We start from the raw sequence: 16,336 nt of genomic DNA, 5'->3' as shown, positions 1-16,336 counted from the left end.
ACATCTGACTATGGATAAGCAAATGGTGGCTGTTTTTCACTGTTGTACTTTCACACACACTATGTGTAATGTTTTTTCAGTGTTTTGACTCCTTATCTCTAAGGCTAAGCTGTGACGTCCTCTCACTATCCAAATTCACTACTGCTGCATTCCCTGCCTTGGCTTTTACACAGGCTATTTCAATGACTCCTAATTGGCTGCAGTATACCATGTGGTATGACAGCTACAAGGCATTATAGAGAGGCAGCCACCATCATGCCAGGAGTCATGCAAACCTTTCCTGGCTCCCGCAGTCTTGTGCTTTGTGTACAATGGCGTTGTGCATCTTTTAGGAGCTACAGGATAAGTCACTGAGTAATAATTTCAGAAATAATAAAATAAAAGTAAATATACATGCATACATATATGCCCTGACCTCCATTTTTGTTTTTCTAGACTCGCGTCTCTCAGGGGAAGGAGCCTCCACATCTTCTGGCCATATTCAAAGACAAGCCGCTAATTGCCTTCAAGGACGGCACATCCAGGAAGGGCGGCCAAGCTCCTCCGCGCGCCGTCCGGCTCTTCCAAGTCAGAAAGAACATCGGATCAATCACGAGGATAAATGAGGTACAGAAGACATTACATATTAATGGAGATGCCCCCATCAGTAAAAAAAAATATTTTCAGCCATTTCTTGGGAAGTCTGGGGACAACCAATATGGTGGCAATTATAGTCACTGTATAATCCCATTGTAACTGCATTGTTACGGGGCCACTGTGGCTGGCAATGTGATGAGAGTACGGTGACTAAAACCTATTGGTTTAGTAAAATTGTGCATGACACTCTTATGGGGGTGCAGGGACTTACAGGATTGTGACGGCATTAAAATCTGTCGGGAATGTGGCATCTATTTCATGGTATAAAGGTATTGTAGATGGCACTGCTATGCAGATATTGTGGCTAACTCAGTTATGAGAACACCGTTATTGGGGCACAACAGCTGGCACTTGTAAAGTGAATATTGGGACCTGCACTGTTATAGGGGCACTATGGCCTTATAGTCTATTCTGTTTTGGACAACACTGTTAGTATCACTTTTGTAGGGCACTGCTATATGGATATCCTGGCTGACACTGTGGCAGGCACTGCTATATGGATATTGTGGCTGACAATGTTATATGGATATTGTGGTTGGCATTGCTGAACATTGCAGCTGGAATTGTAATGGAGATATCCTGGCTGGCACTGTTATCGGGCACTGTGGCTGGCACAGTTCCGTGGATATCCTGGCATTGTTATGTAGATATCCTGGCTGGCACTGTTATAGGGCACTGTCGCAGGCACGACTATATGATCATTGTAGCTGGCATTGTTATGGAGATATTGTAGCTGCCACTGTTATTGGGCACTGTTGTGTGGCTATCCTGGCATTGATATGGAGATACTGTGGCTGGCACTGCTATATGAACATTGTAGCTGCCATTGTTATGGAGATATTGTAGCTGCCTCTGTTATTGGGCACTGTTGTGTGGCTATCCTGGCATTGATATGGAGATACTGTGGCTGGCACTGCTATATGAACATTGTAGCTGCCATTGTTATGTGGATATCCTGACTGGCACTTTTATGGGCACTGTGGCCAGCTCTTGCATTACTGTGGCGTTCACTATAATAGGGGCTTTGTGGATGTTATTGTTACGTGGGCACTGTGGCTGGTAGTGTTACGGGACACAGATGATAAAAGAAATGACTGAAAAAAGTTTATATGAACTCAAAAACTTTTTCTTGTATTTAAAGGAGTTGTCCAGGATTAGAAAGACATGAATTTCTTCTTCCAGACACAGCACCTCTCCTGTTTTCAGGTTGCGTTTGGTATTGTAGCTCAGCTGCATTGAAGTTAATGATGCAAAGTTGCAATACCATACTCCACCTGTAGAGGGGATGGCGCTGTGTTTTGCAAAATGGCAACTACGTTTTTTCTAAACATGGACAACCCCTTTGATCTCACAGATTAAACTCCGGAATAAGTGATCCCTTGTTTATGTCCAGGTTGATGCTGATGCGCGCTCGCTCAACGCCAATGATGCTTTTGTGCTGAAATTCCAAAATAACACCGCCATTATGTGGATTGGAAAAGGAGCAAATGTGGAGGAAATCAAAGGCGCGGAATATCTGGTGGCAACTATGAAGTGGAAAGGAACAAAAGTGGAAGAAGGCAAAGAGCCAGGTACGAGATCAATCAGCAGATCCTCAATCTAAGGTCATTCTCGTGCTGCACAGATGCGCTGCAGAGTCGGCTGTCAATCAAAGTATACGGTGCAATGAGCGGTGATAATGTAGCTGCTTTGTGCACGTCCCCTTGACTGGAAGCCGGCGGCTCCTGGGAGGAAAGAAGTTCATTATCTCCTGGTAGCTGCATTTTCAATAAATCACATTGTAACACTTTTTATGCAGATTATAATCCCATGAACGTTATTCTTTTATCAGACACTTTCTGGAGAACTCTGGGCGGTAAGAAGGAATATCAGACGTCTCCGCTCCTTGAAACCCAATTGGAAGATCACCCACCAAAACTGTACGGATGCTCCAATAGAACCGGGAGGTTTCTGGTAATAACCCGACTCTTCATAGGTTTTTATTTATTTTACTCACTTATATAGCGCCATTAATTCCTTTACAGACCTCATCATCTCTGTCCCCATTGGGGCTCACAGTCTAGATTCCCTATCAGTATGTCTTTGTAGTCTGGGAGGAAACTGGAGAACCCGGAGGAAACCCACACGAACATGGGGAGAACATACAAACTCCTTGCAGATGTTGTACTTGGTGGGATTTGAACCCAAAGCTGCAGTGCTAACCACTGAGCCACTGTGCTAACCACTGAGCCACCGTGCTGCCCATTTGCCTATAATTGTAAAGTATCCCATGACGCCAACTCTTAATATGATGTGATAGAGAGGGGCCCTACATGTGAGACCCTTATCCAGAGCCAGGACCTGGATCTTCCATGTATTACATGACTGGGCTGCACTCGGATACATTGTAACAATCTGGAGCCCTGACGGACACATCACAAAGGATTCTATAGACTGGATACAATTGTAGCAGCCGTGATCAGGACCGGTCTATAGGGAGGGTCCTATAGGGAGGGTCCTATACGGAGGGTCCTATAGGAAGGGTCCTATAGGGAGGGTCCTATAGGAAGGGTCCTATAGGGAGGGTCCTATAGGGAGGGTCCTATAAGGAGGGTTCGTTACTGTTTCCACTGACAAGTAGTAGAGATCTAGAATATGGTGATAAACAAACACAAAGGGGCAGATTTACTATTATTAATGTGTTTAGACATTGTCACCAACAAATTGTGCATTTGGCGACAGTTTTAGACTTATTTATTGTGTTTAATTCACGGTTTTCCACTTTACTCAACAAGGGAGTTTGGTTTAGAGGGGAAGAGCGCGAGTTGTGACTTAAACGTCAGGGTTCGCTCACATGTCAGAGAGACGCAAAAAGAAAAACCGTCCGAGCTTCATCATTGTGTTTTTGATCAGATTTTCCTGAGTGTTTGTCGGTTGTTTCATCTGTTTTTCTTGAATGGAAAGCAAAAAAACTAATGGAGATTTTCCAGCTTTTATCAAACAGTCCATAAAAAACAAACCGCAACACGGATGGACCCGTAAACTTGCATTGTCCAGATTAATCCAACCACCTGGATCAAAACTGGACACGTCTCCATGATTTTGTGTGGACCAGTCGGTCCCAAAAATACATAGACATGTGAACCGCACTTTAGACTATAATAGGCACAAGTTCTAAATGTAGGTGAAAAGCTGACATCTGAATGAGCCCTATCGCCATTCCTCCAAATCGTATCAAAATTTTGGTGCAAATTTTTAGCTTGATGAAAGCCAAGCTGTAGGGGATGAAAATGTAGACAGAAGCCTACAGGTATATAGTTTGGGGTCCTGCGACTGCTATTACCATACAATATAAATTACTTGTTGCACAGAGTATTTCAGGAATGGGACTGTACTCACTGTTTTCTGGCTATGTCTATAATAACCCTGTGATTATCATTCTCTTCCATGGTGCCTGGTAGGTTGAAGAAGTTCCCGGGGAGTTCACGCAAGAAGACCTGGCCAAGGATGATGTCATGATGCTGGACACCTGGGAGCAGGTAAGAACTTCTGACAAGACCACTAGGGGGCGCTGCACTGAACTCCTTCCTGGTTACTGTGACACACCTCTACCTGCAGCCGCCACTAGAGGGGGCTCATCTCATACATAATCATACAGCACCGGTGAGCGGTGGCTGCCGAATCCAAAACTATATTATATCTATGTAACGTCTCATTAAAACAGAGCTCCACAATACAGACACTGCACATTATACCATTTATCTGCACAGAACCCTGGACTTAACAACAGAATGGAGGACATCCCCTTTAACTCCTTATGGACCAGGCCTTAAAGGAATTGTCCATTCTGATGATATTGATGACCTATTCTTAGAGAATAGGAGCCGTGCTGCAGACCTGTGGTTCCTGTGAACGCCGCACTCTCAAAAATTACCAAAGACATAATTGCAATGAGGACGATGATTACCAGTATTTCCAATGGGGTATAGCAACTTTTGGGGTTCTGTGACCCCATAGTATGGTTCAAGCAAAAATGCAAAATCTATAACAGTCCCCATCAGAGCACTACTTATAATATTGGTGTCTGGCACCACCTGGGTCAGTCAGAGCTGCCACCTCTGCACCCCTTATAGCCGTGCCCCATACTAACATGCAATAGGTTCCTTCATGGAAATACTTTTAAAGGTTCAACCTCCATTTTATACAATCAATGATGACTTTTGGACCAAACCCCTTTACAAAAAAAAAATACGGAACTGCCAAAACCCGATCAGATCAGTTTAATTGGTAGTTTCAGTGTTCTCCAATGTTGAACCTAATGGGTTCTTGTACATCTACCACAACACTGGACCATCTGGAGGATCTTCTGGGAATCCAGTTCATCCCTGGTCCAACCTCATGGACCTCCTCTTCACTTATCAGAATAGACCCCATCAGTCCTGATCATCATTTTTGTTAATTTTTTCCAGATATTTTTGTGGATTGGAATCGATTCTAATGAGGTAGAGAAGAAGGAATCGCAGGTGGCAGGTGAGTTCATCTCTCTAGTAAGTTCCCTTGATGGAAGTTATCACCTTCATTTCCCCCATGATTGTAGTTGTCCCAGAGCCAGTAATTTCCCAAATGCTGGAAGAATCACAGGTCGGAGAACCCTGACCTGTCAGTAAATAGATGGGACCACCCAACAGTCTCATGTTGTTCCACTTTGAGGACCATAGATACAATTTCTGCCTTGGCCCAAAGATTCTTATTGAGGGTGCAGATTTTGTTTTATGTTGGACACATCAACAATGAAAAGTTAATTAGATTAACCTGGAAGGCGATTATGAAAAAATATTTAAAGGGGTTATTGAGTTTAGAAATCCCACTTCAATATACTCTCCTCGGGTGTTAATGTCGGGGAACCTTTCCTCATTTCTTGGCCAGAGCTTCTCTGGAGGACCTGTCCTTTCTTGTATGACACAGACGCCAACTGATAAGCATGGACAATGGGTAATGCCGATTTTCTTCCTGTGGAGGCACTGCAGAGAAATTAAAAACTTAGTAGCTGATGAATTACAGCCAATCACTCGGGGAACGCTCTTCGACCACATTATTTTTAAGGGAACCGTATAGACTGTTCAAAGTGAAGAACTTATTTAAGGTTCAGTTTATCACTTCCGGTCTCAGTGGCATAACTAGAGTCCCGTAGGCCCTGATGCAAAATTTGGACCTGGGTCCACACCTCCATGTTGATTAGATGTAAGGGCCTTTTTGTAGCGTTCTAGATCCTATAAAGACATACGTGCAATAGTGTCCCCCATCATGGCACCTTCCTGTAATAATGTCCCCTATCCTAACCCATTTCTCTAATAATTCCCCAGTCCTTGCCCCTTTCTGTAATAATGTCCCTTGTCCTTGCCCCTTTCTGTAATAATGTCCCTTGTCCTTGCCCCTTTCTGTAATAATGTCCCTTGTCCTTGCCCCTTTCTGTAATAATGTCCCCCACCCATCCTGTTATAATGACCCCATCCTAGGCCCCATCCTTGTATAATGTATATCTGTTTTCCAAAACATAAAAAAATTATTCTTCTTGCCTTCCTACGTTCCCACAACATGCGGCATCCTCTTCTGTAGCCGGCAGCTGACTTCCGTGTGCAGGCACAGGCAGCTCATGACGTCACTGCCATGTGCCGCTTGTGACGGCCTATGATTGGCTGGCGGCGTGTATTGCAGCTTAGGAAGCCGGTGGGTCTCTGCGCTGCAATATGCTTCAGCTGAATGTGGGTCCTCAAACACGCATCCAGCTGAAATAGGACCTGGCTTTAGCAGGCCCCCTCCCACATAGGCCCGGCCGCTCTCTGCAACTGCGATCGTTATGCCCCTGTCCGGTCTGTTCCTCTCTTGTTTATTACATCCCTTTGATCTTTTTTCTTAATTCATCTGACTGACATATTTTGGTTATAGCCAAACAATATCTGGAGAGTGATCCATCAGGAAGAGACAAAAACATCCCCATCACCGTCGTCAAACAAGGACATGAGCCGCCTACCTTCACCGGCTGGTTTTTGGCTTGGGATTCCAAAAAATGGCAATAGTAAAGGACAATTTACCTGGACAGTTTGGGCAAATCATATACCTCATCCATCAGTGATGTGGTCCTGATCCCATAAAGGTTGGGATCATCCCTGGTGCCTCCAACTCATTCATCCCATTGATGACAACGTGGATCTGTCCTGTTTAACTGAATGGCCGTCCTCCTCTCATCTGCTCTCTGGGATAAGATTCTCCATTTGGACCCTGCTGTCTAATAAAAAAAACAACTTTTCAACATCTAACAAATTTACCAAAGTTTTTGATTTCTACTAATAAAAAACAAATCCAACAATGAAGATTCTGATGGATCCGTGGGGTACAGAATTTTTTTCCTTTTAATGATGGGATTAGACCGTGCTTCATGGTTGTCCTGTGATACTCTATGAATGGTGACCTTCGTTCCTTTGTACGTTGTTATATCACAAGGATTAAAGTTGTGTTTTATTATCACCACTAACCTACTAACCACCAATGTCCAATGACCTGCCAACCTCCAAAGCCAAGCAACACTACTTTGTCCTCCTCCTCCTGGACCTGTCATCTGCTTTCGACACAGTTGACCATTTCTTCTTACTATAGACTCTTTCATCTCTCGGCATCACAGACTTGGCCCTATCTTGGATCTCCTCATACCTAACAGACAGGACATTCAAGCGTCTCCCATTCTCACAACACCTCCTCATCTCACCCCCTATCTGTCGGTGTTCCCCAAGGTTCAGTCCTAGGACCTCTGCTCTTCTCCATCTACACCTTCGGCCTGGGACAGCTCATAGTCTCACGGCTTTCAGTATCACCTCTATGCTGATGACACACAGATCTACCTCTCTGGACCCGATATCTCCTCCCTACTAACCAAAATCCCACAATGTCTGTCCGCTATATCATCCTTCTTCTCTGCTAGATTTCTAAAACTTAACATGGATAAAACCGAATTCATCACCTTTCTACCATCTCACTCAACCCCCCCATCTGACCTATCTATCAATGTCAATGGCTGCTCACTCTCCCCAGTCCCTCAAGCTCGCTGCCTCGGTGTAACCCTGGACTCTAATCTCTCCTTCAAACCACATATCCAAGCCCTTTCCACTTCCTGCCGAATCCAACTCAAAAATATCTCCCGGATCCGCACATTCCTCATCGAAGAATCTGCAGAAACACCAATGCAAGCCCTCATCATCTCCTGCCTCGACTACTGCAACCTCCTGCTCTGTGGCCTCCCTTCCAACACTCTTGCATCCCTCCAATCTATCCTAAACTCTGCTGCCCGACTAATCCACCTGTCCCCCCACGGCCTCTCCTCTCTGTCAATCCATTCACTAGCTCCCATTGCCCAGAGACTCCAGTTCAAGACACTAACCCTGACATACAAAGACATTCACAACCGGTCTCCTCAACACATCTGTGACCTAGTCTCCCGATACATACAGCTGCACGCAACCTCCGATTCTCACAAGATCTCCTTCTCTACTCCCCTCTCATCTCCTCCTCCTACAATCGCATACAAGATTTCTCCCGTGCATCCCCCCTAATCAGGAACTCTCTACCTCAACACATCAGACTCTCGCCAACCGTGGAAACCTTCAAAAGAAACCTGAAGACCCACCTCTTCTGGCAAGCCTACAACCTGCAGCAACCTCTCGCTCCACCATACCGCTGCACGACCAGCTCTACTCTCACCTACTGTGTCCTCACCCATGCCTAATAGATTGTGAGCCCTCATGGGCAGGGTCCTCGCTCCTCATATACCAGTCGCTGACTTGTATTGTTAAAGATTATTGTACTAGTTTGTGCTATGTACATAGGTGGATTATAATGAGGGCAATCTGGGCTACCGCTGGGGGACCCGGGGGTCCCGGGGCTCCGGGGGGTCCATGGCCAGATTGCCCTCATTATAATATGTGCGGCGCCGCGGCACATACTGGCAGACAGTGGCGGGGGGGCCCCCGGACCGCTCCCCTAGCAGCGGCGCACGGCCGCTGCTTCTTCTTCGGCCGGGCCAGCACTGCACCTGTTAACTTCCCTGTTTGCTGGCCCGGCCGCGTCACAGCTAGGAGACACGGCCCTGTGCGCGGCTGTGTCTGCTAGTGTGACATCACGCAGTGCGCGCCCGGCCTGCACTGCTGCATCGGAGAGAAGCTGGACGACTGGAGCCGAGCCGGGGGATGGTGAGTGTGTGTGAGTGTGTGTGATTGAGTGAGTGTTTGTGTGCAGGCAGATATCATTGTGTATAGATGGCTACGTGCGGCCTCCCGCTGTGTATAGATGGCTACGTGCAGCCTCCCTCTGTGTATAGATGGCTACGTGCGGCCTCCTGCTGTGTATAGATGGCGTCGTGCGGCCTCCCGCTGTGTATAGATGGCGCCGTACGGCCTCCCGCTGTGTATAGTGGCGCTGTGCGGCCTCCTGCTGTGTATAGATGGCTACGTGTGGCCTCTTTCTGTGTATAGATGGCTACGTGCGGTCTCCCGATGTGTATAAATGGCTACATGCGGCCTCCTGCTGTGTATAGATGGCTACGTGCGGCCGCCTGCTGTGTGTAGATGGTGCCGTGCGGCCTCCTGCTGTGTAAAGACGGTGCCGTGCGGCCTCCCGATGTGTATAGATGGCTACATGCGGCCTCCTGCTGTGTATAGATGGCTACGTGCGGCCTCCTGCTGTGTATAGATGGCTACGTGTGGCCTCCTGCTGTGAGTAGATGGCGCCGTGCAGCCTCCCGCTGTGTATAGATGGCTACGTGCGGCCTCCTGCTGTGTATAGATGGCTACGTGCGGCCTCCTGCTGTGTATAGATGGCTACGTGCGGCCTCCTGCTGTGTATAGATGGCTACGTGCGGCCTCCTGCTGTGTATAGATGACTACGTGCGGTCTCCCGCTGTGTATAGATGGCCACGTGCGGCCTCCCGATGTGTATAGATGGCTATGTGCGGCCTCCCGCTGTGTATAGATGGCTACGTGCGGCCTCCTGCTGTGTATAGATGGCTACGTGTGGCCTCCCGCTGTGTATAGATGGCTCCGTGCGGCCTCCTGCTGTGTATAGATGGCTACGTGTGGCCTCCTGCTGTGTATAGATGGCTACGTGCGGCCTCCCGCTGTGTATAGATGGCTACGTGCGGCCTCCCGCTGTGTATAGATGGCTACGTGCGGCCTCCCGCTGTGTATAGATGGCTCCGTGCGGCCTCCCGCTGTGTATAGATGGCGCCGTGCGGCCTCCCGCTGTGTATAGATGGCTACGTGCGGCCTCCCACTGTGTATAGATGGCTACGTGCGGCCTCCTGCTGTGTATAGATGGCTACGTGCGGCCTCCTACTGTGTATAGATGGCTACGTGCGGCCTCCTGCTGTGTATAGATGGCTACGTGTGCTCAATATTAAGTCATACAATTAATGTAAGGCTATGTGCCCACGATGCAGAAATGCTCCAGATTATTTTTGAGCGTTTCTGCATCTCCCTGGCAGAAAAAACGCATGCGGATTGTACATGTGGATTCTACATGCGTTTTTCCTGCCAGGGACATGCGGATGTGAAGCGTTCTTCACTTGCATGTCCACATGCGGGTTGTCAAGCGCTTTTCCAAGCGATTTTAGCATCACTTGGAAAGTGCTTGACAACTTGGTCACACTAAATAAATCCATGCAACCGGCATGGATTTATATAGTGTGACCGTAAAAGAATGGTAAAAAATAAATATATACTTACCTTCTGATGGCCTGCCGACGTCAGCGGTCGCGTGACCAGTCACATGACTAAATGACGTCACCACAGGTCCTTCAGTCCACCGCGAGCTGCCGGCAAGCAAGGACGCATCGGATAAAGACACCGGGGGCCATCAGAAGGTGAGTATAATATTTATTTTTTATTTTATTCATTTTTACAGGTTCTATGGTACCTGGGTCCGGAGGGGAGTCTCCTCTTCTCCAAACCCGGGTACCATCCGCACATTGAAACGCATGATATCCGCATGTACATATACAGTGATGCGGATTCCATGCCTTCTAATGCAAGTCAATGGCGGCGAAAACGCTGCGCTTCCGCAAAATAATTGGTAGTGCTGCGTTTTTTTCCGCAGCGGAAATTTCCGCAGCATGTACACAGCACATGCGGATTATCATTGGGGAACATGGCAGACCTTCTACCAAGCGTTTTTTAAGCGTTTCTGCAGCGGAATTGACGCTGCGGAAACGCTTTAAAAATGCATAGTGGGCACACAGCATAAAAAAAATTATTATAATTAATATTGTGCCAAATTAATTTCACGTGAAATATCACATGATCTATCACAGGGGATCATGTGACATGTGATACATCGGGGGGGGCCGCGCCTTCTAAACTGCCCGGGGCCCTTGCTATTCTTAATCCACCCCTGGTATGTATACCATTTCTCACATGTAAAGCGCCATGATGGAGCAAATGGCGCTATAATAATAAATAATAATAATCTTATGATATTGTAATTGTTCTTGACTTAAAATTCACAATCATTAAGACATTTTTATCACATGAACCCTCCATTTCACCGCAACATGAGACATTTAGAGGGAATCTGTCACCAAGTTTTTGACATCTAAGAGCAGCATAATATAAGGGCAGAGACCCTGATTCCAGAGATCTGTCACTTACTGGGCTGCTTGCTGTAGTTTTTATAAAAATCCCTGTTTTATGAGCAGGAGATTATTACTTGAGGACTAGTAAACCTGCTGCCAGCTAGTCTAACCCCATCCTCTCCACTGATTGCCTGATTTCTGCCTGTGGTGCGGGCAGGGTTATAGAAAGCTCAGCATTCAGCAGGTAGATCTGAAGCAGATAAAACTGTGATTTTATCACAACTACAGCTAGCAGCTCAATAAGTGGCACATCGCTGAAATCAGGGTCCCCACATCATGATGCTTGGTGGGCGGAAGGCAGGGCTGGCGTCAGCACCTGGCACACCCGGGCAAGTGCCGGGGCCCTGAGCAGGCAGGGGGGCCCACTCACTGTCGGGCACCCCGCCGTCCCATGGAACCCGTGAAAGGTGCGGTGCCAGTGCCCCTAGCTTGCTCAGGGACCCGGCACAATGCTTACCTCTCCCTGTGCCTCCGCAGCAGCTCTAGTCTCTTCCGCGGCTGCTGCACTGTGACGTCTCAGGTCAAAGGGTGCGGTGACGTCTTTACACCGCGCTCTCTTCTGAGCAGCCACACCGCAGAGCGGGAAGACGCCGGCGACGCTGAGGAGTCCAGAGCAGCGGCAGCAGGTGAGAAGTGAGGTGAGTATTTGATTTTTTTTTTTTAATATATGGAGGCATTAGGGCATTATATGGGGTCGGGAGGTGACATCCTACATGCGGCATTATATGGGGGGGAGAGGTGACATCCTACATGGGGCATTATATGGGGGGGGAGGCAACATCCTGCATGGGGCATTATATGGGGGGGTGACATCTTGCATGGGACATTATATGTGGGGGGAGGTGACATCTTGCATGGGGCATTATATGGGGGGGAGAGGTGACATCCTGCATGGGGCATTATATGGGGGGGTGACATCTTGCATGGGACATTATATGTGGGGGGAGGTGACATCTTGCATGGGGCATTATATGGGGGGGAGAGGTGACATCCTGCATGGGGCATTATATGGGGGGGCGACATTCTGCATGGGGCATTATATGGGGGGGGGAGGTGACATCTTGCATGGGACATTATATGAGGGGGCGACATCTTGCATGGGGCATTATATGGGGGGGAGAGGTGACATCCTGCATGGGCATTATATGGGGGGTGGCGACATCCTGCATGGGGCATTATAAGGGGGGGTGACATCCTGCATGGGGCATTATGTGGGGGAAACAGCCTGCATGGGACATTATGTGGGGGGAACAGCCTGCATGGGATATTATGTGGGGGGAATAGCCTGCATGGGGCATCATGTGGGGGAACAGCCTGCATGGGGCATCATGTGGGGGCACAGCCTGCATAGAGCATTATATGGGGGAACAGCCTGCATGTAGCATTATTTTGGGGCCAGTATTCTCTATGGAGCAATATAATGGGGCCAGTATCCTGTACAGAGCATAATATGGGGGCCAGTATCCAGCATGGAGTATTATTTGGGAGCCAGTATTCTGTATGGAGCAATATAATGGGGCCAGTATCCTGTACAGAGCGTAATATGGGGGCCAGTATTCTGCATGGAGCATTATTTGGGGGCCAGTATTCCTAATGGAGCATTACAAGGGGGCCAGTATCCTGTACAGAGCGTAATATTGGGGCCAGTATCCTGCATAGAGCATTATTTGGAGGCCAGTATTCTGTATGGAGCATTATAAGGGGGCCAGTATCCTGTACAGAGCATAATATGGGGGCCAGTATCCTGTATGGAGCGATTCACCGGTTTGTGAACTATTGTGGAACTTACAATAGATATCGCTCATGTAATGTAAGAAGTGAAATCTTGGCCTTGTACTATATATATATATATTTCTCTGCTGTATCTGTGCATCATGAATCGTAGTATGTATTAAAGGGGCCCACTGAGACTCTTTCGCCTGGGGCCCACAAAAACCTGGAGCCGGCCCTGGCGGCCGGGCTCATAGTCTCCATTATAGGTGTTGGATGGGGCTTAGGACCTCCACCGTCTGTACAGCGGCACAATGCAGTCAGGGGGTAACGTCCTCCTGGAATCACCAAAACCCAGACTCCTCCATCAGACGCAGATAGTGCGATCCGTCCCTGCACTTTGATGCTGAGCATCCAGCAATGACACAGCTGATAGCGATATAGAAGGGACGTTTACACACTGGAGATAAAGCCGCCATACGGTGACAGCGAGGAGGGTGTGTGGATTTGCGATGTCACGCTATGTACACAGTAACGTGTTCTGCTCAGTGTAAAACACCCCGGTCATTATGTCATAAATGCTCTTTCGCTACCGGCACAATGAATTATTAACCATTTTAGCGCCCCCTCCTCCTCCTCCTCCTCCTCCTCCTCCGCTGCCTGCACATTATCCAACGCTAATTTCTTCCATACAGAAAAGGGGGGAAAAAAAGGAGTCCTCGGGAAACACGTGTTATTTAATATTCATTGTCTACATATTTCCTCCTTTAGTCAACAATTGCGGTTAATTATTAACCATTATATTTAAAGGGACAGTACATAAAAAAAAGTATTCACAAACTTATGTCCGTGTGCTAAAATCGATATTACTTTGCTGTTACTTAGCTTTTTTTTTACTTATATGAATGACATATAAAGTCATAATGCTATTAATCATGCTGTATTGAGGTGTCGGTCTTCACTGCAATTTTGGTGAGATATTCATGAATCAGGAGGATTTGGATGAACAGTGCAAACAGCCTGATTATTGTACAACCCTTGGAAAACTGGATAATGGATTCAGGCCCATGTGGATTGGCTGGGCAGATTTTGTTTGAGTCCCATAAAGTTCCACACGTGCTTTGGACGAAACAGTGCGCACACGTGAAGGCGGCTGTTCAAACAGCGAGTTAATGGGCAGCACAATTTTTCTGCAAAACAATCCTGCACATTTGTCTTCCAAACCCAGCAGCGATGAACATGACTGTAAATGGCGTTTTTAGGGTTTTCAATGGTTTTTCAGTTCCAACCTGCAATAATACCGCCAATAATACCGCCAATAATACCGCCAATAGCGCTGATAGTTAACAAGAGATTTGAAATCCTCAATTTCCGCATGCGATTGCCGCAAGATGTTTTTCTCAAAAGGCGTATTTTTTGCAGCATTTTTGAAGAGTTTTTTTGGGGGGCGAAAGCGGAATATTAGCTGCCCGTAAAGATGATCAAATTGATTCTAAAAGAAGAAGAGATGAGTATAAGATAATAGTTTATTCGCCCCCAAATGTTTTTTGATATGAACCTAATCTCTTCCTCCTGAATTGAGCGAATCTGCTGAAATCTAATTTTGAAAAATTCGTTGACCAGTTGCAGAAATTCAATAGGGAAATGTGTAGAAAAAAAATTCACTTTTTGAGGCTTTTTTCACAAGATAGCATAGTATTTTTTATTTTTTATTATTATTATTTTTACATTCTAGGTGTCCAGAATTTTTGTCATTTTCCCATTCTTCTATAGTTTAAAAAAAAAAAGCTTCTTGATGGAAACACATGGTACTGATAAAACAAATGCTTAAAAAAAATCCCTTTTTAACAAATGCATAAAATGAATAATTTGCCTACAAACTCTTTGTGAAGGAAGCCTTAGGCTCTGTGCACATTGGGTGCCTATACGCAGCGCTGCACAGGCTGAAGTGTGGGGCAAATGTGCAGCTTTTTCTCAGCGGATAAGACCTGTGTGCAGACATCTTTATTACATGCTCACACGATGCAATCATGCTGTGTTTTTTGCTGCAATTTCCTAAATCTCTGTAAAAAGCGCTTACGTTAATTCTTGCTGCGATTTTTCAAATTACAGGAAGGAAGGATCGTGTGAACACACTCTTATTGTTCTGCTTATAATTTTCTCCTTATTATTTTTGCATAGTTCGTGAATCATCACAAGCATGCTGCTTCATCAATTATTCAGTTTTGTCCCAGTTTTATGGCTTTTAGAATTAGGCTCTGCATAGGATTGTATAATATGGGGGGCTGCTGAAGGTATCTTCTAATGTCACGTCTGACCTCAATCTTGGACATATTAATGCAATTTAGTGGGGAACTTTATTCTACCGATACATTTTGCAATGGGCTAGAGTTTAGACCCAACAGACCCCCCCGCCCACAACATGATTGCAGGGGGCTGATGGCATTATCGAGGTCGTAGCACGGTGGCCCCTCGTGTCGGCCATGTTTATACACCTGTGAAGCCCAATTTCACAATACAGTAAAATATTGCAGCATTGCATTATATAAGGTACAAGATAGATTGGGGCATATAAATCACCCTGGAATAAAGTATCACGTGGTTCTTATGATGATGACCTCTACATTAGAATTGTTTCCCTGTCGATCTCCGCATTGTGAGCGGCACTGAAGGACGCGTCGTGATGAGGAAAAGTGAATAACTGAAAGCTCTTATGAAGAACATAAACATTAGAGGAGTCAGTGATGTTTACAGTAAATACCAGGCTGCATAGATATCACCATGGCAACAGAATTCCGCTGTCTCTTCATCTTCTGTCATAATCATACAATATAGATACATTGTTGTTAATTCATTCTCCCCTCATTGCTATATCCTGGTAAGCCCCGCCCCAAACCACACTCTAAGCCCCGCCCCGAACTCCAAACCCCACCCACCCAGCTCTTTATTCTGGTCTCTGCTTGGTTCAGCCCCTCCTATAAGCCCCTCCTATAAGCCCCTCCTCATTGTGAATTGACTTCAGAATAAACCAGGGAAAGTCAAAGAGTAAATTCACATGTAATATTCTGTACAGCTGAAATACCGGTGGTGACATTGTGGTCACTTATATAGTAAGATTACATGAGATGTTTCACACTCCGAACAGGGGGAAGTGAATTGGGTCAACGCTTCCTGTAATACTTACAGAGTTTCAAATTTGTAGTCTTATTCTGATATGAGATAGATAGATGATAGACAGGTAATAGATAGATGATAGATAATAGATAGATAATAGATAGATAGATGATAGATAGATGATAGATAATAGATAGATAATAGAAAGATGATAGATAATAG

General features: G+C 46.2%; 1 protein-coding gene across 1 annotated transcript in view; it reads left to right on the top strand.

Moving 5' to 3' along the window:
- Window positions 1-6,718, top strand: part of LOC141264610 (scinderin-like) — a 67,958-nt gene extending 61,240 nt beyond the window's left edge. The window contains exons 8-13 of the mRNA XM_073676889.1: window positions 436-606; window positions 2,030-2,207; window positions 2,468-2,589; window positions 4,077-4,154; window positions 5,085-5,145; window positions 6,562-6,718. Coding sequence (XP_073532990.1) covers window positions 436-606; window positions 2,030-2,207; window positions 2,468-2,589; window positions 4,077-4,154; window positions 5,085-5,145; window positions 6,562-6,692 — 741 coding nt within the window. The 3' untranslated portion in view covers window positions 6,693-6,718. The remainder of the gene's footprint in view (window positions 1-435; window positions 607-2,029; window positions 2,208-2,467; window positions 2,590-4,076; window positions 4,155-5,084; window positions 5,146-6,561) is intronic.
- The last annotated feature ends 9,618 nt before the right edge of the window (window positions 6,719-16,336 follow it).

The sequence above is a fragment of the Phyllobates terribilis genome, unplaced genomic scaffold (assembly GCF_046119375.1).
Source record: "Phyllobates terribilis strain yellow unplaced genomic scaffold, ASM4611937v1 Scaffold_4__5_contigs__length_816908805, whole genome shotgun sequence".
Taxonomy (NCBI): domain Eukaryota; kingdom Metazoa; phylum Chordata; class Amphibia; order Anura; family Dendrobatidae; genus Phyllobates; species Phyllobates terribilis.
Note: the sequence above shows the minus strand (reverse complement) of the source record. Positions and strands in the feature narration are given on the sequence as shown.